The following is a 23,449-nucleotide window of genomic DNA, read 5'->3' on the forward strand; positions in this document are numbered from 1 at the left end:
CTGCAGGCGGTACTACCCGGTAGGAGTGCACGACGCCGGCAGGATCGACAAGCTGCCGAGGCCACTGAGCGAGGAGAGCCCGGCAACGGAAACGGGGGCAGCTGCTTTCCTGCGCCGCGGCGACGGAACCGAAATGGCTGGGTGCCCGGCTCACTGGCGCCTGCTGTACCCTACTAGCCGATGCCGATCGATCTCCACAGTCCGCACACGGTGCACCCAGAGCCAGCTGCCGCCGCCCGCGAGTGAGAAGAATAATGCAGCTGCCGAACCGCGCCTTTAGTTTCGGCGGGAAACGGCAAGCAAAGTTTGACGGGGACAGGACCGGTGCACGAGCGAGCCGAAGTGGAGCACCATCAATCCTGCCATCGTGCTACGCGGGGCCGAACAGGGGACAAAGGAGAATCTCCATCTGCCGGGCAGGGGGTCCTCGTCCTTCCGGTCCTTCGAGTGAAAAACAAGGGCCCTGAGTCTGGGGTTTACTGCGTCGCGAGCGAGGATCGTCGTCAGTCCACGTTTACAGAGCTGTCGAATCTTTGGACACCTAGCTTTAAGAACGCAATGCACACGCAGAATTGAAGCACGCGTAGTTTAGTTTTGCTTGCAGCAGCGACAGGGGCAGGTATCTTCCTTGTACCGTCGTCTGACTCAGACTCGACCATATCACTAGTCCCCAGCAGTATCTTCTGTTGCTGCTCGCTGCGACCTGCTACGCTCCGGGAGTCCGGGTGCTTGGAATCGCGTGGCATTATTGCTTGCACATACTATCTAGGGAGTAGGGAGTCCTGCCCAGGACGTGCTGGCATGGCGTGAAGCCGTGAAACGCATCCGCTATCCACCCACTGTATACATGTGGCGTAACTTTTACTAGGAGCCTGCGCCTAGGACGGAATCGGGAATCCCTACCCCCACAGTGCTGGTCGAGTTGGAGCCAGCAGCACAGTAGCACCCTAGGAACGGCACTACTACGTACACGTACACATACTCTCCAGTGGCCTACAACCTACTTGCGTCCGGACATGGGAACAGAGAGATTCCGTCGTTTACACGGGCATCGGGAGATCATTGTCACGGTTTCGGCCTCAACATGACACGACAACAAGAAACACTCAAGGATTAGTCTCTCTTTCATACGGCCTATAGCCATATACTGACAAGAAGCTGCAAATTTGATGTGTTTGTGGTGGGAGAAATTGACCATATATCCTGACTCCTGAGATATGGAACAAACATTAAGTAATGATCAGCTCGTGATAATCCACGAGGCGCCAAAACCAAACACTGACAGCCCTTCTTACAGCCAAATTCCAACTTCCAATAATATATATACAGAGACAGATAATCATCCAAACCACTAGGGAGTTGAAGAGCTCTTCTGTTATTTTTTGCTTAGAACACCAAACAGGAAGGACAACATCAGAAGAACTGATGGGCTTCCGGGATGAAACAACAGAGACGCGAGTAAGAAAGCACTGAAGTATATCCTAGGTGAAGCGAAAGCACAAGCGCAAGGAGAACACACAAGGACGTTGCTTCTTTGTTGTTGGTATCAGAGGCGGGTCATGAAACAATGAGTTAATACGTGCTGCGGTTTGCTAGTGAGCTCCACTGGAAGTACCACCATGGACACTGCTAATCGAGCCCCAGTGAGATTCTGCGGTTCCCATCTGCACCGCGATACTGTCCATTGACTCGGAAGTCCCACTCCTGTGGCCCCAACTTGATCGCCTTGAATGCATACCAGCCCTACCTTCCGTGAACTCAGGAAGGGCTTCTCTGCTCAAATCTGGGGATGCATGGGCTATCCTGCCTTCTTTCTCATCCAAAAGGCCGCCTAGACCAACCTCCAGGTCTCTGATATCAGCTGCCGACCGAGGTTCATCCCAGGATACCGGCTTCCTACCCAGTTCAAAATCTCCAACAGGTTTGCCCATGTTTGGGCTCATGAAACCCCTTGCCGGTGCACGTGATTGCTGTAGACCTTGCTCTACTGGGACCCTAGCTCGGAAATTGTTCTTGGAAGGAGGGACTGCAGTGCAGAAGATCTCCATGAAGTTGTTCACAATCCCTCTGTTGTATGGATTGGCCCGCCGATCATAGCGATATCTGAAGTTCTCATAGGTTGTCTGCAAGGGGGAGGAAAGGTGATTGCAAATTCCTAGTGCTAAGCCTAAATGCAAAATCAACTACTATTAAAAAGCTGACAGGGTAACCAACCTGGTTAGTGCTCATCAGGTAGAAATGGAAGACAGACAGGCCACCCACAAACCACACACAGATGAAGCAGTAGATGATCAGAACGATTGATGCTGGTGTCTTCAACATTGCTTTCCAGATCGATGACTGTTCTGCGTCTCTGATCTTGACAATGTACACCCAGCAGAAGCCAAATACATATAGGCAGAGTAATGTCGTAGAGAATACAAACATATAGAAGAATCGATAGTTGCGCTGCAGGAGATAAACAGGCAGTTAGCACCACATAACAAAGCTGCTGTTAATATATAAAGGATATCCACTTAGCAATCTTCAGACAACAATACTGGATGCTCTCAGCAATCTTCAGTACAAGATTAAACTGTAACGCATATTGCATCAACGAAGTTAAATTATTCAAGGCCTTCTCATACTTACCAATCCTATGCATTGCCCAACCCAAGGACAGTGGTGATCAAAGCGCTCCACGCAGTTATTACAGATAGAACAGTGCGAGCATCGAGGTGGTCGATACAGCATGCAGGTGTCACAGTACTTGACCTTTACAAGGACTCCATTTACGAATACATCCTTTGTCCGTGGCAAACGCAATTGCTGTGGTGTCTGACCATTTCCAGCATCATTGTTCATATCAATGGCTTCAGGTTCAGGAGGATGGGTGTTACGGGGTACTATACCAGGATCTCTACCAGAGGTAAGAAGCAGCAGCGTCAAATCCTGGAAAACAAAAGGAACAAGGTTCAGTGACCACTCATACTGTTGATTGATTAATTTACACACTAAAGCTTATACACAAAGTACCTTCAATGATAATCCTAAAGCATAAAGATTTTATTCACTAGACAATGTATTTCTCAGGGCTTTGATTTGCACAACCACCATTCACACCAAAAATCAAGGTTTTACCGGTTTGGCCTGTGCATTTGTTGTCTAAACCAAGAGAGTTGTTCCATATTGCAGATATTTATCTGCCAACAGTCATTTACAGAGAAATTGGAATGGTGTACAAAGAACCATCATTCACATAGGACAGATGGCAGAGCCACTACCTCCCCACTACATTGGGACACATACAACCATTGTTCCAATGGGTGGTTACAGTTGCAGCTTCATTTCTGTCCATATTTTTTTGATTAGATGTAAAGCAAACTAGTATAGTAGGAGATGAAGGACTGGTTCTTCTAGAATTTACAGATGTGATAATCAAGACCCATCTCAAGGTATCAGCAATTTTTGAAAAAAAAATCAAGGTATCAGCAATTGGTACTGCACTAATGCTGCATTGATTGAGTGCTGAAAACCTAATGGTACTATTGGGGATCTAACATATTACTACCATAAGGGGCTCAAAATGGTTTCGTTCCCAAAAAAAAGGAACTCAAACATAAAAAGATAAGGAGATTAAATAAAAGCTGGGGTAAGACAAGAACCTACTGTACTATGCATGTTCTTGCTAATAAAACTATGAATTACATATTATGTTGCTCTTTATACATTCAGTGCCCACACATCACACTGCTATATCCATATCCAAAAGTGCATGCACTATTTCTGACAGATTTATTGAAAATATAGTAATTAAGGAATCAGCTTAACAAAATATCATCACAAACTGACGTGAAAAGTTGGAAGCACCACGTATCACATTACACTTCCTATTTATCAAGAACATTCAATTATCATGCAAGAGAACATGGCTTATCATGCAAGGATGCTTCAAGTTCCTCGAAATGGTTTAGAAAGAACAAAGTAATGTCAACACTTACATATATTGTGAAGACAATCACTATGACCATAATTGAAATCCCCCAATGATCAGGAAAGTCATTGATAAGATGTCTGGCCACAAATATACAGAAGACCACCACTGGTGCAAGAATGAGGAATATAGTGAGAAACAAGGATCTCACATCAGGTCCAAATATGAACCGGCCTCGTAAGAAAAACTCCTGAAAAGAATATCAGAACCTAGCATTAAAAAAACAATATAGGAAACTTAAGTGGCAACTCCAATTGTGAATGGTTGCATAAAAAAAGCATCATGTAATATATGAAGAAAGTTGAGGTTGCAAACAGTACATTCGTCGGATACTAAACACAAATATCCACTCAACACTTATATGTAATATCTGCTATTGGAAAATGAACATATCATACAAAAAAGTACTAGAAGGATACTGTATAAAGCAAACAACTACGCGCTTTAGAACACTGTAAACAGATGCTACTTCACCATGGATGAATAAAAAGTGCCCCTATTTCCCCTAAAAGGATAAAAAGGTTCTTTGAATGAAAAGTATCCCTACTTTGCCTAAATGGGTAAAAAAGGTCTTTCTATAAATTAAACCAACATCATCACTCCCCCAAGGAGTTTCCTAAAATGGTAGATACACAACTCTAACTGAAGTGTTATGTAGTTCTGTTCAAACCAATATTTTCTGCCAAACACCCAAATATCCTACCAACATGCCACAAATATAGAAGCTTTCTGTACCTGATAAACTAAGAATACTTTGCCAATTAAAAGAAAGCCTTTGCTCTTCCTAGCTTCAATCCATGTATAATTCACCGGACCACAGAACATTTCAACAGTTACACCAACTAAAGTAATTTCTCATCACACAAGCTAATATTTCCAGCCCAAACTGATCAACACACAACAAACATAAAAGGCAAACCATTTTTAGTGGTTGTTCTCAGCGTAATGTGCAAATTAAAGAAAGCACGTGCCCTTCCTAATTTCAATCCACATTTCATGATTAATTCCAGAACAGTGTAACAGTTGTAAGAAGTTCAAACATTTAGAACTGGTGAATTGTGCCATTGTATAAACAAGCAGTACTCCCCTGCGAGATAAATATAAACCACATTCCTAGCTCCACCACTGATTTCATAATTCGTAGCACAACCACAGAGCCACAAAAAGTTCAAACAGTTACCGGAGTTGCTGTTATCGAGAAACATTTCCACAGCTAGATAACAACTACAACACGACAGTGGGATCACATTCTCAGCATCTCCGCAATTGTATAAACTAAACCCCAGCATTTCAAGCTTAGAATGGCACAAATCGCAAGCCCATAAACCAAAAGCAGCAAAACAACACCTAATTTCCCAACCGTTCATATGGAATTAAAATAGGGGGGCCTATGCCACCTCACAAAACCCTCGCTAATCACCGTACACCCAGATCCAGATCCACTGTTCACAGGCACACGGAATCCAAGCCAGAGAGCTAGGGAAAAGGGGGAGTGCGAGCGCTTACGTTGCTTCCCTTCCAGACTTGGTAAACCCTAGGCTGCTCGCCGGAGGCACCGGCTCCCCCGCTGCCGCGGGACGGTGGCCCGTACATCCCCGACCGCCCTCCACCTGCTACCCCTCCGCAGAGCAGCAAACGTTAGCTCGCCTCACCCCCCACGCAGCGCCCTCCTCCTCCGCGCCCTCTCCAGGACCGAGCAGCCAGCAGGCCCCGAGATCTCCCGAGCCGAGCGAACCCGACGCGCACCCGGCGCCCCGGAACGGTACCTCCGGCGACGAGGAGCGGCGCGGAAACGAGGGGGAGGGAGCGCGACCGCGGCGGCCGATGCGAAGACGCGGGCGGAATGGCGAGCCAAAACGGCGGAGGTGGGGGTGGGGGGGTTGGCGAGGGGGGAGAGAGAGAGAGAGGACTAGTCCTCGAGCACTGGCGAGAGAAATGCGTCTGCGCGAACACCCGCGCGGCCTCGGAGAGGTACACGGCGGCGTGCGCGTAGCAGCGGGCGGTGTGCCACCGTGTCGCCAGTGGTGGGGCTGGGCTCTTTTTATTTTTATTGCGGGACCCGCTTGGCAGTGAACACGCTGCACGGGGCCGGGTGACGTTCTGCTGAGTTTTTTTCTTTTTCTGGAAATATAATAAATTCGTTCTGCGGAGGGAGGGGATATTTAAAGGAGGAGCCTTGCTTGACTTTTCCAGGTTTGCGAGTAGAGTTGGTGAACGGCTGAGCGCCCTGGCAGTGGTTCAACCGTTTGAGCCGACTAGTATAGCTGGTGAAAGAATTTTGACAATAGCCTAATGTTGACCTGGGGCTTGGCATTTTCATGTCAGTTTAGTCAAATTTATCAGATTTTGCATTAAGTTGAATGGTGCGACTTTTAATTTGTTCTTAAAACGACATGTAAGACTGAGGTAATAAAGTTCAAGCACTGTAGCGGCAATAGATTTTATTCAGGTAAGTTGGCTAGCAAATTAGAAGATAAAAGTGGATGGATGCATATGCACGACTTTTTTCTACTACCTAAATGAAATGATTGGGAATTTTGTAAACTCTATTTTATATCCTTTTAAAGCAAGTAACACATGGATATAATTAGTACAAAGGTTGTGTAAAAACTTTCACCGAGGAAGCTTAAGCTTTTAGCATGTTCTGAGTAAGATTTCGGGTAGAAGCACCTTTTTTTCTACTAGTAGTAATTAATGAGGTACGAAAGGCTTACTACCATCACAGAATTAGTCAATACCAGGGTGGTTTTCTATTTGGCCCTCATTAAAGTCAACAACCATCCTACCACTTGCATGGCAACATCTTTGACAATGTCATTGTTTACCTAGAGTGTCAAACATTGTATTATATTAAATGCATTGTACCACTGAAGACAAAGTAGACCTACTTATTATTTCTTAGCATGTTTATAATTAGATGAGTTGAGTCATTGTTGCACATTCTAATCACGGGCAGCTCTTTGCTCTTTGTAGGCAAACACCGCCGCACTACAACATTTCACTGCTCCATCACGAACAATTACACCCCTATCCAATTTACCTACTCCCTCCGTTCCAAATTATATGCCATTCCAACTTTTTTAGAGAGTCAAACTATTTTATGTTTAACCAAAATTATAGAAAGGATCACAAAAGTTTATGGCACCGAATAGATATACTATAAAAATATACTTAACGAAGAAACTAGTGGTACTTATTTGGTATAATTCATTAGTACTTATTGTATAGATTTGATCAAACTTGAGATGTTTTGACTCTCCAAGAATTAGAATGACTTATAATTTGGAACGAAGAGAGTACAACACATACGAACACCGGAGATTTGTCACTCTGTCAAAATCCAAAGTAATCTTGGCACAATGACTACATCACCCAATCCACGCAGCCGTGGTCACCGACATGCTCATCTCATGAGGCTTAAGAGATCCTATATATGGCCACTACATTGTTGATGCGGTTGATCTTTGAGAGAGTGCACCCACTCGAGCTCCATGTTTTCCTATCTTGGCGCTTGACAACTTCTCTTTTTTCAGCATTGGATTTTATTAATGTCGTTTAGGTAGAAAAGCAGGTTGGCAAACCGGGGGATAAGAGTCATGTACGTGATTCTGCAGTAACGGGACGCCTGCACTGTGGCACCGGCGCGCCATCTCTGAACAACTCTGAAATCTGAATCTTCCTCTGCTGCCGCTGTACTAACCTCACTGGTTGCAGAAGAATTTACCTGCCACAGGGGGGGAGAAAGTGAATTTAACGCCGTCTGACAGGAGAAAAGGGCTGTAGCAACGCTTCGATTCGCCTGCTCACCTGAAGCAGGGGAGGAAGGGAGGCGGCGTTGCGGGCCGTGCGCAGCGCATCGGCAAATGACAGTGACAGTGAGGAGCTGATGGGGGATTCCATTTTAGGTTGGCAATCAAGAGGACCTTTTGACCAAAACACTCGGTCAGTGGAGGCGGCGGCGGCCTGCCACCTGCATCATGTTCCGTTGACCACAATGGATTGAACCATGGAGGTGTAGAAGGTATATCTATGGCGATCAATACGAACTGTCCAGTCCAGCTGCCTGGAAACGGACCGAAAGTCCTTCCACGAGGACGGGTTTCAGCCAGAGCCTTCTCAGCCCTGCCGCTGCTTCTTGACGGGCAGAGCATCAATACCATCGTCGTCAAAACCTGTTATCAATCAATCTGCCGGCCAGATGCGAAATGAAAGTGCAAGGAAATGCATGGATGATGAAGCGTAAACAACGAGACAGTCAGACAGAGATGGACAACTTTAACCTGCATTTGCTTTATCTGCTTATCATTCCTGCAGGAAAAGCAACATCTCGACGGAATGTGCCTCTGGACTTGAACAAGCTGATGACCGATTACAATGGATCCAGCAAAGATGTGCTTTGCACAGTCGAGTACACTGGTACATGTATATTCATATCCAAGGGCAAGCTGTAAAAAAAAGCCGTCACAGTAACCGACAGCACAATCTCAGTGGCGCCTCTCAAGACTAGCATACACAAGAAGTCAAGAAGCTTAGGCATCATGTGCCTTACAAGAACTTGCAGGAACACAACGCCCTAACAAGCAGTTTGCTCAACTGTAAGCAACACATTCAACAAACATGATAAAAAGAACACGGCTCTTGCAACGTATGAACAAATATTAGCACAGTGAGCAGTGTACTTATTGGAGCAAATCAGCAAAAGGCTCATCTATCCTAACCATGGATCAACAGTTTCAGACACATAGACACACTTGTTCGACACATTTGAAACCGAGTTCTCACGGCATAGGCTTATACTTTATATAATCATGCAATAGACTCCATGGAAACAAATAGGCAGCAACTAGAGCAAGCCCCAACTAGCGTCTACGCATCGTCTCTCTAACAGTGTTCTATTGGTAGTTCCTCCCTGGTCCATCCCTTCCTTCATAGACCGCCATTGCTAGGGCTGCCACCTTGGTAATGAGGATGGCCGCCACCTTGGTAATGGCGCGGCGGGTTGCTGCCCTGGTAAGGGGGCTGGTCGCCACCTTGGAAAGGAGGAGGGGGGTTGCTTCCCTGGTAGCCTGGCCCTCCACCTTGATATCCAGGGTTGTTGCTGTGGTAAGAAGGGCCTGGGCCACCATGGCTACCTTGGTGTCCAGGCAGTCCACCTTGGTAACCAGGAGCACCACCTTGCTGACAGTTTGGAGCATGGGGTTGGTAAGATGGCGGAGCGCCAGCATTTGGCGGTCGAGGTGGTGTCATGTTCCCCTGAGCATGGTGCATTGGAAGAGCATCACGAGGTGGCATCGGGTTCTGCCCTGGAGGGGGGCTGTTAAATCCCTGCCCAGGGGGCACATTCCTGTTCCGGAAGTTCTGCGTGTTCTCCCTTCTATCAAAGCTGTCCCTTGATCTATCAGAGTTACGAGGCCTACCACGGTGTCTTACTTTGGCACGTTCGTTGTTTCTCACCCACTCCTCATGGTACTTAGGGTCATAAGGAACAGCTTGTCCATTTATAAAAGGTTCCCCTGCAACAAGACATTGGGGATCAGATATACATATAGTTCTTGGCGCTTCAGTCACATAAGCCACAGATAACTTAAAAATTAACTAAAACAGATCTAATTGTAAATGAACTTTGGTCATTAGCAACCCCAGTCATCAACACACATATACAATCCACTATTCATAGTAAATTATCTTTCCCAGAAACTTAATAGGCTAGAAAAGGTACACATTTGAAATAATATTAGATTATCACTAGGACAAACACATTAGAAAGCAGTTTGTTAAAAACCACACAATAGGACTGCCACGCAGTTCTCAACTATACAGGCAATTGGCAATTATTTACAATAATTGCAGCTACTAACATTACCCATGTACAGCACAATATAAACTACGAATTAGAATGTAATAATTAATCAAGTAATCACTTTTCAGCATGTCTTTTAAATTGGTCTGTTATCTGGCATTTTTGTACACTCTTTAATATGTTTAAGATAGTTACCTATTTAATACTAGAAAATTTCACAGGATAAGGAATAATGAGATATCCATTTCTATACAGTTTGGAGCTAAGCTAGAGTGCAAAAAGGTAATGAGTGGCAGAAATTGTGTACGACTAATGATTTACAGATCAAAGGTAGTAAGAGCTAAAAGGAATTACAACTAGTTCATTATATATCACACAGGAACTTACAATCCAATTATAAAGAGTGAAACATACAACACAGGCAGGCAGCCAGCACCATGGGATAGATATGACTGGGAATCAGCAATTACTGTTAAACTGGTAGAGATATAGTTATACAAGAAGCACATATATTACCTCCATAGTCCTTGTTTTTGACATCCAGGTATGAATCAGGAAGAACCCAGCGAACATTGGACAACTCTACAAATAAAATTTATTGTTACAAGGTTACAGAAAAAATATCAGACCCGGCAGCTTCACCACATACCATCTTAAAAAAAATATCATGCTGCAATACCCTTGATTTTGTAGGATAGCTCCTCAGATACAAGTGCACCGAAAGCAAAGTAATGACGAGTTGACACAGAATATATCTTTTGCCTTGCTTCTTCCTCACTGGAATAGGGATATATATGAGATACAAAAGAAATTCCAAATTAAATAGAAAATGAATGATGCAACACATATGTTGAAACAACCAAATGGTTGAGCAAAGAACTGCATTTTGATGTCCTCAAATACAAGCCCTACTTAACTAAGTCCTAAGAGATAATTAAGCATAACAATATGAGCTAAAATTGCAAGTCTAGTGTGATATCCTGACAGTCATCAGGGCTTCAAAACATAACCATGCTCCTGTGGTAAGGATCATAATCGACACAATCTACAAACACAATATCCTGAACAAACTTGAATAGGAAGCATCATGCAAATCATGATAAATAGACAAGGTAAGAGGCCAATTACTAATTAACCCATCCACTCTCCTGTTGTTGTCCTTAAGAGATAGAACCATCTAGGGTGCCATCTCCTCTAGTAAAGGTCAGAACTCCTGGATAATTTTCCAAGAAAATAAATGAATTTGAGAATATCACTCCAATTCTTATGGCCCAATAAATCGAATTGAGATATCTTCCACAGATGCTACGAAGAGAATAACCCGATTCCTCCTTCCCCGCCTTAGCTCATTGACTCATTGATTCCCACTTGAACAAACCTACAGGTTAGACCGGCACGGATGCACTAGGTTGCGCATGCCTGTGGCAGGTTGGTTCGGCAGCGATAGCCAGTTGGAGTTGTCTCCTTACGGGACATGCTTGTGATGGGCACTTTCGTCGTGTGGGTGGTTGTGTTGGCAATAGTGGTGTTGTTTGTTGTAATTGTTGTTTTTTTTTATATATTTCATCTTCTCTATCAATATATAGATCGGCAATTAACTTGCTGAGTTCTGTTCCAAAAAAAAACTGCAGGTTAGAATAAGACATCACTAACACGATCAAATAAATGGATAGAAGAAAACAAGCACACTCCAATAGCGAATGGCATATACAGCAAAAATAGAAGAACTGACAAGGATAAGTAATGCCTCTAATAAATCCCTGTGTAAACACTGCTAAATGTGATAACACGCCTAAAATGGCGACTAGAGCATCGACTGATCATATGCCAATTTCAATGGACATAATTTCAATCACTCAGGCGTCAAGGTCAATGACTACAGCAGAAAACAACATCCAAATCCGAATCACTCATGAGTGTAGTTATCAGAACATCCACCAGAATGACAGGTGACATCGCATAAGACAATAACACAACATTCATCAGACCACCCTAACAATCCCCAAGCCATCCCCTCAGCCCGCAATCTCTCCCCATCGACCTTCAAATTAAATCATCATGCGCGTCAAACAACCTCTAGGATGTGAGAAGTGAGACGCGCTTGTGTGCGTGACAACGTGAGAGGGCCGAGGGTGCGAGATTTTGGCAGACAGCTGTACCTTCCAACGACCTTGGCGAGGGTCTCGATGTACTTGCCGACGATTTCGTCGCGGGTGGCGTCGGGGTTCGCGGGATCGCCGGAGGGCGGGTCCATGACGACGAGCCAGTGCTCGAAGTCGCAGCCGTCGAGGAGGATCGTCTCCTTGGGCGGGCGGTTGTTCCAGTTTGGCGACGAGTCCCGCAGCGAGGACGTGGCGGCCTGAGTCGCGAAGAGCCTGGTGGCGGGCGCGGACGGGGATGGGCGCTGCGCCGACGGGAGGAGGCTCCCCGCCCCGGCGGCGAGGGGGCGGAGGGGACGGGAGGAGACGCCGCCGCCGCGGAGGGGCGCGGAGAGCCTAGAGAGGCGGAGCGCGCGCGACGCCGACGCCATCGGGGAAAACCCTAGTAGAGAGGAGGGGATGACGGGGGGAACGGGAGAGACGGCGAGGGTTTAAGACGATCAGAGTGGGATTTTTTTTTTCTCTGACTCTCTCTAAAAAGTCAACGATGATTGATCCGATCCAGTTGAGGGGATACGTCGGCCTAGAAAGAGGGCCCAAGATATCGCCGAAGACATTTCTCTCTCAGGCGATGACGGTAGAGCCCATTGCGTGGATCCAGGATCAGCTAGCCCACTCAACTCATCAGGAGGGAATGATACGGGTGCAATATGCAAAGGATACATCTAGAAAGTTGCTCGCATCAAGTGTAAAATATGAATTAACAGCTCCTTTTGATCGTCGCTGCACCCCAACTGGCCTAGAATCGGAGACTCTATGTGCTGGCAGCTCATATAAATATGACAAAATTTTGCTACGCCTCCGGCTGCCTTAAGGTGCTAAAGAGTCTTTAATTCATATTTGAGGGCGAACAATTTGAGAAGCAGAAGATATGCCATGAAACATGGGAGGTGAATGCCGATGCTCATAAGCTAGCTGAGTATGCATGTTTCTTTAAGGCAGATGCCATGTTTGGCTCCTTAACCCCATGTTTGTAAGCTGCATGTAATCGCCTCAAATGATGAATAAAATGTCTCAGCTTCTATCTAAAATAATACATCTTTCAGGTTTACCTATAAGTGTGCCATTTCACCTTTTCCCTAGAAGAAATGCAGATGTTTACCTTGAGTGGAGCACTTACAAAATCGACTGACGGAACAATGAGTGTAGCATTAATAACAAATCGCACTGGTAGAACAATTATTTTCTTGAGCAGAACATTTTTTTTTTACTTGAGACAAATATTTGTTTGTCCTTGAGAGAAACATTCATAGATTTGACTAATGGATATACAAAATATCAGCCACCAATTTCGACTAAATCCGAAAAAGAAAATATCTGCACCTGCTCTAGCTATAGAACGCTCTCACTTCCTACCCTCCTTTGCCTGCATAACTAAAACTCATGAAAATGCTTTTGAAGATGTCACTTTCAATTTTTTTAATGAAAGATCTCTTCAAGCGTTTGGTGTCAATAATGTATAGAAGTATTGAAGGATAAATTTAGAACCTTCAACTACACGCAAACAAGTTCCACAGGACAAGAGTTATTGACACTTTTGACGATAGGGACGATGTAAATAACCATAACTGCTATATTTGCACTTAGATGAAAGAAAATAACTTTGCTAGGAGTAATAATGGTAGTGCACGTGGCAATTGTAGTGGTGGTGCACTGCTTGGCCTCGGTAGCAACCTTGGTGTGATGGCGCGTTTGCACCGTGCAAAGGTGGCTGACCAGCTCCGCTGCCATTCTGGTAACATGAACATTCCCCTTGACGTCCATTGTTGTTGCTCTCATTGTAAGCATTGGCTTGGTAAGTGTGCAAGTTGTCATCATGGTTATTTGGGTAACCTTGGTTTTCACCACCAGGGTTATCTTGGCGATCTTGGTTGTCATCAACTTGGTGGACAAGAGCACCACATTGCTGAAAATTCTGTCCAGAGCCTGGTGTATCACAAGCTTGAGGGCTTTGCACATGATGCTGATAAGTCGTTGGTGGATCACCGTTGTTTGCTAATGGAGCAGGTGGTGGTGGCATGTTGCCCTTAGCATGGTGCACTACTGGAGGAACATCATGGGGCTCTACAGTTTGCTGCACTGGTGGGCGCATCTCTGTTCTGGAAGTTCTGCATATTCTCTCTTCTCACGTAACTCCTATCAGAGTTATGAGGCCTATGATTGCGTTGAACTCTTGCATTATTGTTTCTCATCCACTCCTCATGGTACTTGGGGTCATAAGGAACAGCCTTGCCATTTATAAACGGCTCTCCTGCAACGCAAGGGAAAGGTTTCAAATGCATGCGTATGCTTGAGTCGTTATTGATGACCAAGGTATCCAACTACTGTGACCATAGCATAATAACTACGTAATACACACAATATGAAGGGTAGTCAATATAAGATAAGCTAGCCAAACAGGAACAAACAACTACTTGAAAATCGTAGAAGACTCCAGATAGGAAGAATAATGTTGTTATTACCTCCACAGTCCTTGTTTTCTGCATCCATGTATGAATCAGGAAGAACCAATGGGACCTTGGGCAATCCTATGAATAAATTATCCACACAAGGTTACAGCAAGAACATGGCATAAGATTACAACAAGGACATTGAGTCGGTCACAGAAAAAATTGCCTACAAAGGCCATCTTGTGGCAGTACCGCACCTTTGAGTTTATAGGAGAGTTCCTCAGATATGCGGGCTCCAAAGGCAAAGTAATGCCTAGTTGACACTGAATAGATCTTCTTCCTAGCCTTTTCCACGCTGGATTATAGGATAGATTTGAAATGATTGTATGTAAATTAAAGAGAAAAGTTCATTTTACAACCATCAACTATTGGCCAGAGTCCAATTTTTTATCTTCAACTTGAAACTTTAAATTATCAAATATAAAAATGTTTAACTTAAAATTTAATTCCCTCTAGAGCAAATTGATTCTAACACTCATATATGCATTTAATATTTTTTGAGTGGTTTAAATGCAATATTTACCTTTTCAAATTAAGGGTATGGTATCCAAGGTAATTTGCAAATAACTTTATCTTTTTTTTAGAAAGTTTGAGTTGCACATGGGATTATTCAGAACATAAATCAATTTGGTATATAGGGTGGTTCAGCTTGATCAGCATAATGAAAATAATTTACTTTTGTTTAAGAACTATCTATTTTGTAATCCTATTATGCTTTAAGTTCACACGCAGAAAGTTATGTTGGTAAATTTCAAAAATTAGAGACATTTATAAAATTTTAAAAATTAATTATTATTTAGCTGTTGGTAAAGTCAATATGTCATTGCAATATCTCCCAAAACCATTCTAATTTAGGGTCAAGGTTGAGAAGTAACAATTTTTGACCCTTTGACTGGTGAACGGTTTTGTAGTTGGGGTTGGGAACTGGACACACTTTATCCGAACGAAATGAGCAATTCTAGGTACATAATTATACATAGCACCCAAATACTCAGCAAATTACATTTCTAGGGGATAAACTTGGGAATTAATAGAAGTAGCATTTCAAACATGTTGAGCTAGTCCGTTAGTGATTGTTTTAGGGTTAAAGAACAAAACTAAGCATCGTGATCGGGTAAGAATCAAACTTAATCACGTGACAAACATGATGTCAATCAAATTTAACAGGAGGCATCATAACATGACGCGGATGATAACAGCATGGTATTATATAGGGGCTGATCTAGTGATCTTAATTAGGCACGCACTACTACTATATGAACCCACATGCTCTACTGCTTCCGTGCTCAGTAGAGCAGACAGGGAAGAAATACCTTCCGACGACCTGGGCAAGGGTTGCGATGCAGCCGTCGACGATCTCGTCTCGCGGAACGTCGGGATTGCTGCGGTCACCTGGCGGCGGCTCCATAACGGCCAGCCAGTGCTCGAAGTCGCAGCCGTCGGGGACGGTCGTCTCCTTGGGCGGCCGGTGGCCGTAGTTCGTTTTCCAGGGGTGTTTGGAAGATAGGGGCTAAACTTTAGTCCTGTCACATCGGATGTTCGGATGCTAATTAGGATAACTAAATATGAGCTAATTACAAAACTAATAGCAGAACCCCTAGGCTAAATCGCGAGACGAATCTATTAAGCCTAATTAATCCATCATTAGCGAATGGTTACTGTAGCACCACATTGTCAAATCATGGACTAATTAGGCTTAATAGATTCGTCTCGCGATTTAGCCTAGGGGTTGTGCAATTAGTTTTTATAATTAACCAATGTTTAATACTCCTAATTAGTGTTCAAACATCCGATGTGATAGGGGCTAAATTTTAGTTCCTGTGTGCCAAATACCCCCTGAGAGGCGAGCCGCCGGAGGAGGACTTGTCAACATAGGAGTCGTCGTCGGAAGTCTTGTCTTCGGAGTTGGCGGCCCCGTACGAGGCCGTTTCCTCGAAATCGTCATCGGAGATCGTGTCCTCGGAGTCGGAGTCCCTGACGTCGAGGGCGACCGTCTCCTTGGATGGCCGGCTGCTCGGGAGCCGCGAGTTCTCCCGCGGCAAGGAGGAGGAGGAGGACGTGGCCCGCCACCGCCGTCCCAGGCGCGACGGCAGGGGAGAGCCAAGGCCGCGCCGGAAGGAGGCTTCCAGCGGCCGCGAGTGGGCGAACGACGCGGTAGACGGGGAGGGGCCGGAGTCTGGCGAGGAGGAGCGCCCGCGATGCCGACGCCATCGGGTAAAACCCTACTGGGAGATGAAGGCGGAGCGAGGGGGAGGGTTTATGATCAAGCCATGTTTCTAGATGTGTGTTCCACTCCTATTTGTAGTGCATGGCCACGGCCCACGGCTGCACGCCATTAGGCTCTGACGATTTTATATGTGGTTTCATCTAACAGCTCACGTTTGTCCAGGCCCTGAGGCCCACGTACATGCCAGCGAGTTGCGAGTTGGCCAGCTGAAGGCACTGGCGGTGAGCATCTCACACTAGTTTTGCATATCTCACCTTGGACTACTTTGAGAGTTTGAGTACTCGATCAGGATTTTGTTTTGTTCAGATTTGTGTATGGTCGTGTGGCTGCATACCGTCATGCATGTTTTGATTGGCTCAAATGAATCAAAACGACGAAGGTACTTTCAACTAGCAGGGCACAGGCTATACTCTTCTTTCTAGTAGATTCTATCATGTACTCCTAGCTAAGATACCACAGCCCACGTACATACAGCCACTACCGGACACAGGGACTTTGCCAAGTGCCAGGGGCACTCAACGAAGCCCGAAAAATACTCGGCAAAGCGTTTGCCGAGTGTAACCCTAGGCATATGACACACGGTAAAAAATCTGCCGGCTCGCCGAGTGTTTTTGTGTCGGGCACTCGACAAACACTTCGCCGAGTGCAAAAAACACTTGGCAACCAATTTTTCAAAAAAAATTAAAAAAAACATCCGGCCGCCGCCACCACCACCGGTCGCCGGCACCACCACCGCCACCACACACTGCACCACCGGCCGCCGCCACCACCACCGCCACCACACACTGCACCACCGGCCGCCGCCACCACCACCGCCACCACACACTGCACACACCGCCGCCGCCACGCCCCGCTGCCGCACGACCCGCCCGCGCCAGCCGCCTCGACCCGCCACGCCTCGACCCGCCCCCGCCGCTGCCCCCCCCCCCCCCCGGGGATCCGGGGAAGAAGGGTGCCAGATCCGGGGAAGAAGAAGGGCGCTAGATCCGGCCGGGGAAGACGGGGAGGGAGGGGCACCAGATCCAGCCGCCACGCCCTGCCCCCACCGGCCGCCATGACCCGCCGCCACCTCGACCTGCCCCCGTCACCGCCCCGCGCCAGATCCGACTGGGGGAGGGTGCGGAGTGGGGCTCGGTTGGTGGTGGCCTGGTGGGGTGCGGAGGAAAGGGGGCGCGGTGGGTTACGTAGGATTTTTTCAGGTTTGCCAAGTGTCCCGATTGGGGCACTCGGCAATTTTTTTTTTCATTTTTTCAAGAGAAAAAACTTGTTGCTGAGTGTAAAAAATAAAACACTCGGCGAACCTTTTGTTTGCCGAGTGCTAAAATTAAAATACTTGGCAAACCTTGATTTACCGAGTGTTATTACTTTGCCGAGTGTTTTTCGCGAAACACTCGGCAAAAAGCTCTTTGCCGAGTGCCCGAGGGAATATACTCGGCAAATAAAAATACACTCGGCAAATTAGAGATTTCCCGTAACGAGCTTAAGGACCAAAAGACCTTTCCTGGCACTGATGCCTATCAGTACCATTCCCATTGCAGAGGAGATGAACAGGAGGCAGCCAAAAAAGAACCATGACCGGGCCAAGGTAACAAGTGAAACCAGGATAGTCCAGCAAAAAAAAAAACACAGATTGAGTATCACAACTAACATGATTGCTGACGGAACCATGTCTACTAGTTTGTGAGCAAACACCATCTACCAACCACAACCAGAACAAAGTTAAGTTCACAAACAATTTTCATTTACTTAATCGAATAATCTGTCCTGCAGGCTGCAGCTAGGACGAATAGTATCCAGAAATTTAAAACAAACAAAGTGCCAGACAGCATAATAACATAACAAGACAACGTTTCTCACTGGATGTTTCAGCTCTGAGCTGTGGTGACTGTTTTTTCCAGCCTGCTGAAACCCGGTAATGCTGCAACATCAGGGATTCAGGGGAGCTGTGAAGACCTGCTACTCTTCTAGCTTTCCATTGCCTTTTGCCGAAGTTGGTACAGCATGTTGGACGCCGCAGCGTCCCGTGCCTCATGGGGGGTGACCTTGCTGTCACCATCGGCACTCAAAACGAAATCTGGGCCCGTAAGGTAGACGCTGGCCTGGTACATATCTGGGAAGATAGGAATACAAACTGTTAAGGATGCTCAAACAACATATAGGAACTAAGACTCTTAAGAGCTGTGAGAAAGATTGCCCCAGCTGGAGCAAAAAGAGGTTCTGGTTATAGTGACAAGAGGGCATCTGACTAACTCAAATTATGATTAGGATGTCTAGGATGGTATTAAGACAACTTGGGTAAGCACTGATCAAAGCCTGACTCTAAACCATGAAGGAACTTGAGCGTAGCATGTGTGCCAGTGCAACAAGTGCTGACTCCACAGCCTAAATCTGATTGCGTTACATTCTGACGCCTACATGCCTATATGGTCCAAGGACTTCATACTAAGCCATGAAGGAACTTGAAAAGGACAGTGATTATCATTCACGTACCACCTGTAACTGAAGGAAGTACGTTGTATCTTGGAAGAATCCAGTTGCTGTCACGGCATATGTCATCCAGTTCCTGCAAGGCCTCCTGTCAGACAGAGGATCGGAGAGGTGGTCATGTAATAATTTACTCCATCAGATGAGGTTTCTTGCCTGGCATTTGTTGCGTAGAAGGATGGCCTCTTTCAGTTTCTTCCTCTTTATGTTCATGGTTTGGCATCCTTCGCTAGAGCAGGTTTGATTGGCACCTTCCATCTTGTTCCAGCTATTCTCATATTTCTTTAGGATTGATGTCACTTTAGGTGTCATCTCCCCTTCTGCACATGGTTTGAAAATGATAAGTGCTTGACTTGATAGAATTTGGAGGTAAAAAGATTGAAGTTGATAAGCAACAACCACATCCTAGCAACATACTTGATAGAAATTAAATTATTCTGCTAGTTGTCCTTGGGAGGTTAAATTGTGTTAATGCATTGTGTATGCTGCAGCCTTGTTTGGATGGGATGGTAATGCCCAGCTCCATCCACAGGGCAAAAGGCCCCACATATACCGGTTTGAATTACCACCAATCAAGGCCTAAAAGTAGAGAGTGGTACATTTTAGTTGCCTTCTGGAAGGACAAGTTGTTTACCACAAGACCATGTGATTTCACACTGTTACTGTCCAGTTTAGCTAGATTTAGTTGTGAAGAGGTAGAATACCTGTCAAGATTGTTTGAATTTCCATTTCATACTGAGCACTTCGATCTCCAAGTTTGCAAAGCTCACGGAGCTGAAACATAGATAGATTGAGACGAATACACATCAGCTTATCATGGAAAAGAAGAATTATAATCAGCAAGCCCTTGTAACTTTTGAAATGGAATATAATATATGTAACATACACTATCATCCCGCATCTTCTGAAGTAACTGCAGTGTCGCGTACTTCTGAACATTATTCATGCTACCTGTGATGCCACCTTGATTGCAGTTTGAAGTATGCAGATTAAGATTTGGGAGCACCAATATGGAAGTAATCAATAATAGTAAAAACAAGTTTCGTCGGATAGGATTGTTCTTACCAGACTTTTCTGCGACTTTCTCCTTTTGGCTCTCCAAAGCATGATTCTTAGTTACAGGATCAACATCTGGAACCTGAAAATGATAATTACTCCTTTAAGTTGAAGCACGCAACGGTAAATTTAACACATAAAGCATACATTTGTTAAGTATTTAACTAGAAACATCACGCCTTATTTCAGAATGCAACTTTGTCTCAAGCTCATATAGTTAAACTGTAATTTAGCTCATCTTTACCAGAAAGATATCTTGGGGTATATTTCTACTCTTAGAATGCTTCTCTGTTCTGTCCTTGTCCATTTGGACTCCTGAAACCCAGTGATTTAATCATTATGAGGAGGAGAAACAACAACAGATAAATCAAAATCAAAGTACTGTAAGATTGATAGACTTACTCGCTTGTAAATCTATGGACCCTCCATTTGTTGATTTTGTGGGTTTTGCACTCACGAATTTTAAACTTTCCACAACTGGAGCAGCAAGTGAATCAGTTTCTTTTGTGGGGCTCTTGCCATCCCCATGCTCCGTGTAGGTAGCAAGTGTGGCCATGAAGGTTTCAGGTTTTCTTTTGCTGTTCGTGTTACTGTTTTTCTTGTCTTCGCTGGTGCCACTATCACCAACTGCTTTTACTACCTGTTTATTTTTCTTTGGAGTTGATGAAACATTTATGGCTATTTTATTCATTTTAGACCTGCTATTGGCTTCTTGTTCCTTCAAACTTTCATCTATTTCAGAGTGGGATGAAGGCTTTCCATATTGAAATAATCGTTCTTTTGGCACACTCAATAAACAATCCAAAGGCCATTCCCTGCAACATGTCAAGAGTAATCTTTAGTCATTAATCAAAACAGCTGTAGCACGACACAATATGATATCACCGTTTCCATGCATAATTAGTTGAAATAAATTTTATGTATACCTGTTCTGGATGTTTAACACAACCTCCTTGTATGGCAGTACATGATAGCACTCGACAACATTTGTCGTTGCAAGATACGGATCACGTCTAAATACAGGACCACTCATCCTGTCAAAGCAACACTAATAATGTTAATGAACCAAAAAAAACATGAGTTATGGAGGACATTGGGAAGAGGGGGGGGAGGGTTTGGAACCTGTCGATCAGAACTTCTATTGGCATTTCCTTAAGCTTGCTATTGACAGTTTGGTCATACTGCATAACGAACAACATCGTAGTTGTTCCCTTTTTACTCAGTGAGTACACACGATGTTCTTCAAGAAAACGCAAGCTTGTGCGATTAATACCTACTAAGACATAAGTGTGTAAGACATACCTATTAAAGACATGCATGAGTGTGTGAGATTGGCGGACAAACATAAAATTTGCAGTCAATAAAATCAAGCACATGGTTCCACTTCCGACGCAACTTATGTATCAAGCACACAAATAGGAACATGTGTATCAATCACACAAATAGGAACAATTCAACACGAACATTGGTTGCATCATATCATATTGAATAATGTTTCAATAGCAAACAGCTTCTATAAAATTCTACAAATTAAGGCATGAACATGTAGGCTGTAGTACGTGGTGTAGCCACAAGGCTGCATCTAATTGCTCTAGGAGAAGATAACGAGCTAAGGGTGCATCCGAGCATACATGCAACATATTGTAAGTTCAAGAAAGTAACGGGGAATAGTAACAAACCTGTTTTGAGCTCCACCTCTGAATATGCAATCTGCTGAAGCACGAGCGGCTCTGAAGGAAGTACTACGGATTTACTAGTTGACTCCTTCACGGACAAGTCACTGCTACGCGAGCCACCTAATGCCGACTTGATATCTTTCTCCAAGAGCGAAAAGACGCCCTTGGTTTCAGATCCATGCTCGAGCAAGCACATCTTCTTTGTCCGATCGAGAAGCAGAACAGCGACCTTGGAGATTGGCCACATAGTCATCTCGGGGGAGTCCTTCGTGGCGTCGAGCGCCTCGGCAATGTCGCAGGCGTCGATGACTGCCTTGTCGGTGACCGAGAGCCCGTCCCCCGCGCCGTTGCCGTGGTGGTCGTGGACCTGGTTCAGGTACACGAGCAGAGCGTCCCCGGCGGTGAGGGAGGCGGTCATGCAGAACCTCTCGGGGTCGGCGAATTCGAGCTGCGGGAACTGCTTCCGGTGGTAATAGTTGTACAAGAGAACCGTCGCGTGCATCTGCGCAACCACAAAAAAATCACATCGTCGTCGTGAGGTAAGTTGCAGCTAATAAGCGACTGCCAAAAAAAAAGTGTGTGGATGTTGCTTCGAAAATAAAAAAGTGTCAAGTGTGTGATAACACAATGCAGAACAACGGATCAGCACGTTGAGGCTGCGAATTCCGAAAGCCCCAAGCAGGCAAGCACGCGACCCAAATCCACCCCGTAACGAATCGTACGAGAGAAGCCGCAAGCTCCATGGCTGCCTAGTCAGGTAAGTCGAAGCTAAGCGGAACAGATTACTTGTGTAAGCCGCGAATCCCGAATGCACGCGCCGCGGCAAAACGGAAACGAATCGGACGAAGAGAAACCGCAACCCCTCCCCTCCCCTCCGGCAAAACCCCACCGCCAACCGCGTCGCAACCCACAAACGCCAACAATCGCACAAATCACTACCAAAAATTCTCCTCACCTGACGCGCCACGGTCTCCTGCTTCTCCGGCTCCAGGGCCTCCTCCCGCAGGAGCGTGCCGCGCGGCAGCGCCGGCAGCACGAGGTGCTCCACCAGCAGCTTCACCGCGTCCTCCAGCTCCACTACCACCTCCTCCCCGCAGCCGACAGCGACGCCTTCTTCCTCCATCGAGGAACTCGAGACGTGTACCGCGCCGCCGCTTCTAGGGTTTTGCGCCGCGGGTTGGGGTTTTGTTGTGTGTGTGTGGGGGGGGGGGGGGGGGGGGGGTGGCCGCCGTTCCGACGAGACGGACTGAAATGGCAGGAAATAGAAGCCGAGGCGCGAGCGCGCGATTGCCCAGGTGCCGGGGGCGGGGGCTGAAATACGAAGGGTGGGTGGGCGGGAGAGCCTGGGCGGGGGCGAGATCAGCCGTTCGATGCGGAGCCCGGTGGATTCGGGCCGTCCGTGGCGTCGTCAGGAGGTGCGGGCCGCGGCGAAAGTCTGGCTAGTTGGCTTTGAGCTTGCATGCGTTATTACAAGCACCCGCGATGTGGTAAAAAAACGATGCTTCATTTCTCTCTCTCTCTTATTTGAAGGATCGATTTTCATCATCTTTCCCACTGCAGCTACCGATGCTTGGTTGCAAAAAGCAAGCACAGGTGAAAGAACAGTCATCGGTGCTCGTTTGGC

The 23,449-nt window shown here is 45.7% G+C and overlaps 3 protein-coding genes across 3 annotated transcripts; all 3 read right to left on the bottom strand.

The window, feature by feature from the left end:
• Positions 1–1,216: 1,216 nt before the first annotated feature.
• Positions 1,217–5,860, bottom strand: LOC117845307 (probable protein S-acyltransferase 7). Its single transcript, XM_034726302.2, has 5 exons — positions 5,480–5,860; positions 3,981–4,163; positions 2,632–2,931; positions 2,215–2,448; positions 1,217–2,123 (listed from the first exon to the last, which is right to left on the bottom strand). Exons 1-5 carry the CDS (start codon positions 5,564–5,566, stop codon positions 1,593–1,595), a joined length of 1,335 nt encoding a protein of 444 aa, XP_034582193.1. The 5' UTR covers positions 5,567–5,860; the 3' UTR covers positions 1,217–1,592.
• Positions 5,861–8,630: 2,770 nt separating this feature from the next.
• LOC117845888 (uncharacterized) lies at positions 8,631–12,464 on the bottom strand. Its single transcript, XM_034726966.2, has 4 exons — positions 11,933–12,464; positions 10,453–10,550; positions 10,290–10,355; positions 8,631–9,486 (listed from the first exon to the last, which is right to left on the bottom strand). The coding sequence occupies exons 1-4, from the start codon at positions 12,301–12,303 to the stop codon at positions 8,900–8,902; spliced, it is 1,122 nt and encodes a 373-aa protein (XP_034582857.1). The 5' UTR covers positions 12,304–12,464; the 3' UTR covers positions 8,631–8,899.
• Positions 12,465–13,986: 1,522 nt separating this feature from the next.
• On the bottom strand, positions 13,987–22,964 carry LOC117844335 (uncharacterized). Its single transcript, XM_034725064.2, has 16 exons — positions 22,781–22,964; positions 21,829–22,327; positions 21,272–21,422; positions 21,076–21,183; positions 20,552–20,964; positions 20,394–20,464; positions 20,159–20,231; positions 19,980–20,056; positions 19,798–19,867; positions 19,250–19,413; positions 19,100–19,172; positions 18,589–18,719; positions 16,216–16,604; positions 14,580–14,677; positions 14,395–14,460; positions 13,987–14,183 (listed from the first exon to the last, which is right to left on the bottom strand). Exons 1-16 carry the CDS (start codon positions 22,946–22,948, stop codon positions 13,987–13,989), a joined length of 2,748 nt encoding a protein of 915 aa, XP_034580955.2. The 5' UTR covers positions 22,949–22,964.
• Between the last annotated feature and the right edge of the window lie 485 nt (positions 22,965–23,449).

This window comes from Setaria viridis, chromosome 2 (assembly GCF_005286985.2).
Source record: "Setaria viridis chromosome 2, Setaria_viridis_v4.0, whole genome shotgun sequence".
NCBI classification, from domain to species: domain Eukaryota; kingdom Viridiplantae; phylum Streptophyta; class Magnoliopsida; order Poales; family Poaceae; genus Setaria; species Setaria viridis.

Coding starts and splice junctions, on each gene's coding strand:
- LOC117844335 (XM_034725064.2), bottom strand. CDS start 22,948: ATGGAGGAAGAAGGCGTCGCTGTCGGCTGCGGGGAGGAGGTGGTAGTG. Junction 14,678..16,215: donor GGCGGCTCGCCTCTCAGGGG/GTATTTGGCACA, acceptor CCTATAATCCAG/CGTGGAAAAGGCTAGGAAGA. Junction 14,184..14,394: donor AGAAAACAAGGACTGTGGAG/GTAATAACAACA, acceptor CTTGCGTTGCAG/GAGAGCCGTTTATAAATGGC.
- LOC117845888 (XM_034726966.2), bottom strand. CDS start 12,303: ATGGCGTCGGCGTCGCGCGCGCTCCGCCTCTCTAGGCTCTCCGCGCCC. Junction 10,551..11,932: donor CTCGCCAAGGTCGTTGGAAG/GTACAGCTGTCT, acceptor TCCCTATTCCAG/TGAGGAAGAAGCAAGGCAAA. Junction 10,356..10,452: donor GCTATCCTACAAAATCAAGG/GTATTGCAGCAT, acceptor TTTTATTTGTAG/AGTTGTCCAATGTTCGCTGG.
- LOC117845307 (XM_034726302.2), bottom strand. CDS start 5,566: ATGTACGGGCCACCGTCCCGCGGCAGCGGGGGAGCCGGTGCCTCCGGC. Junction 2,932..3,980: donor TGATTGTCTTCACAATATAT/GTAAGTGTTGAC, acceptor TTTGTTTTCCAG/GATTTGACGCTGCTGCTTCT. Junction 2,124..2,214: donor ACCTGATGAGCACTAACCAG/GTTGGTTACCCT, acceptor TCCCCCTTGCAG/ACAACCTATGAGAACTTCAG.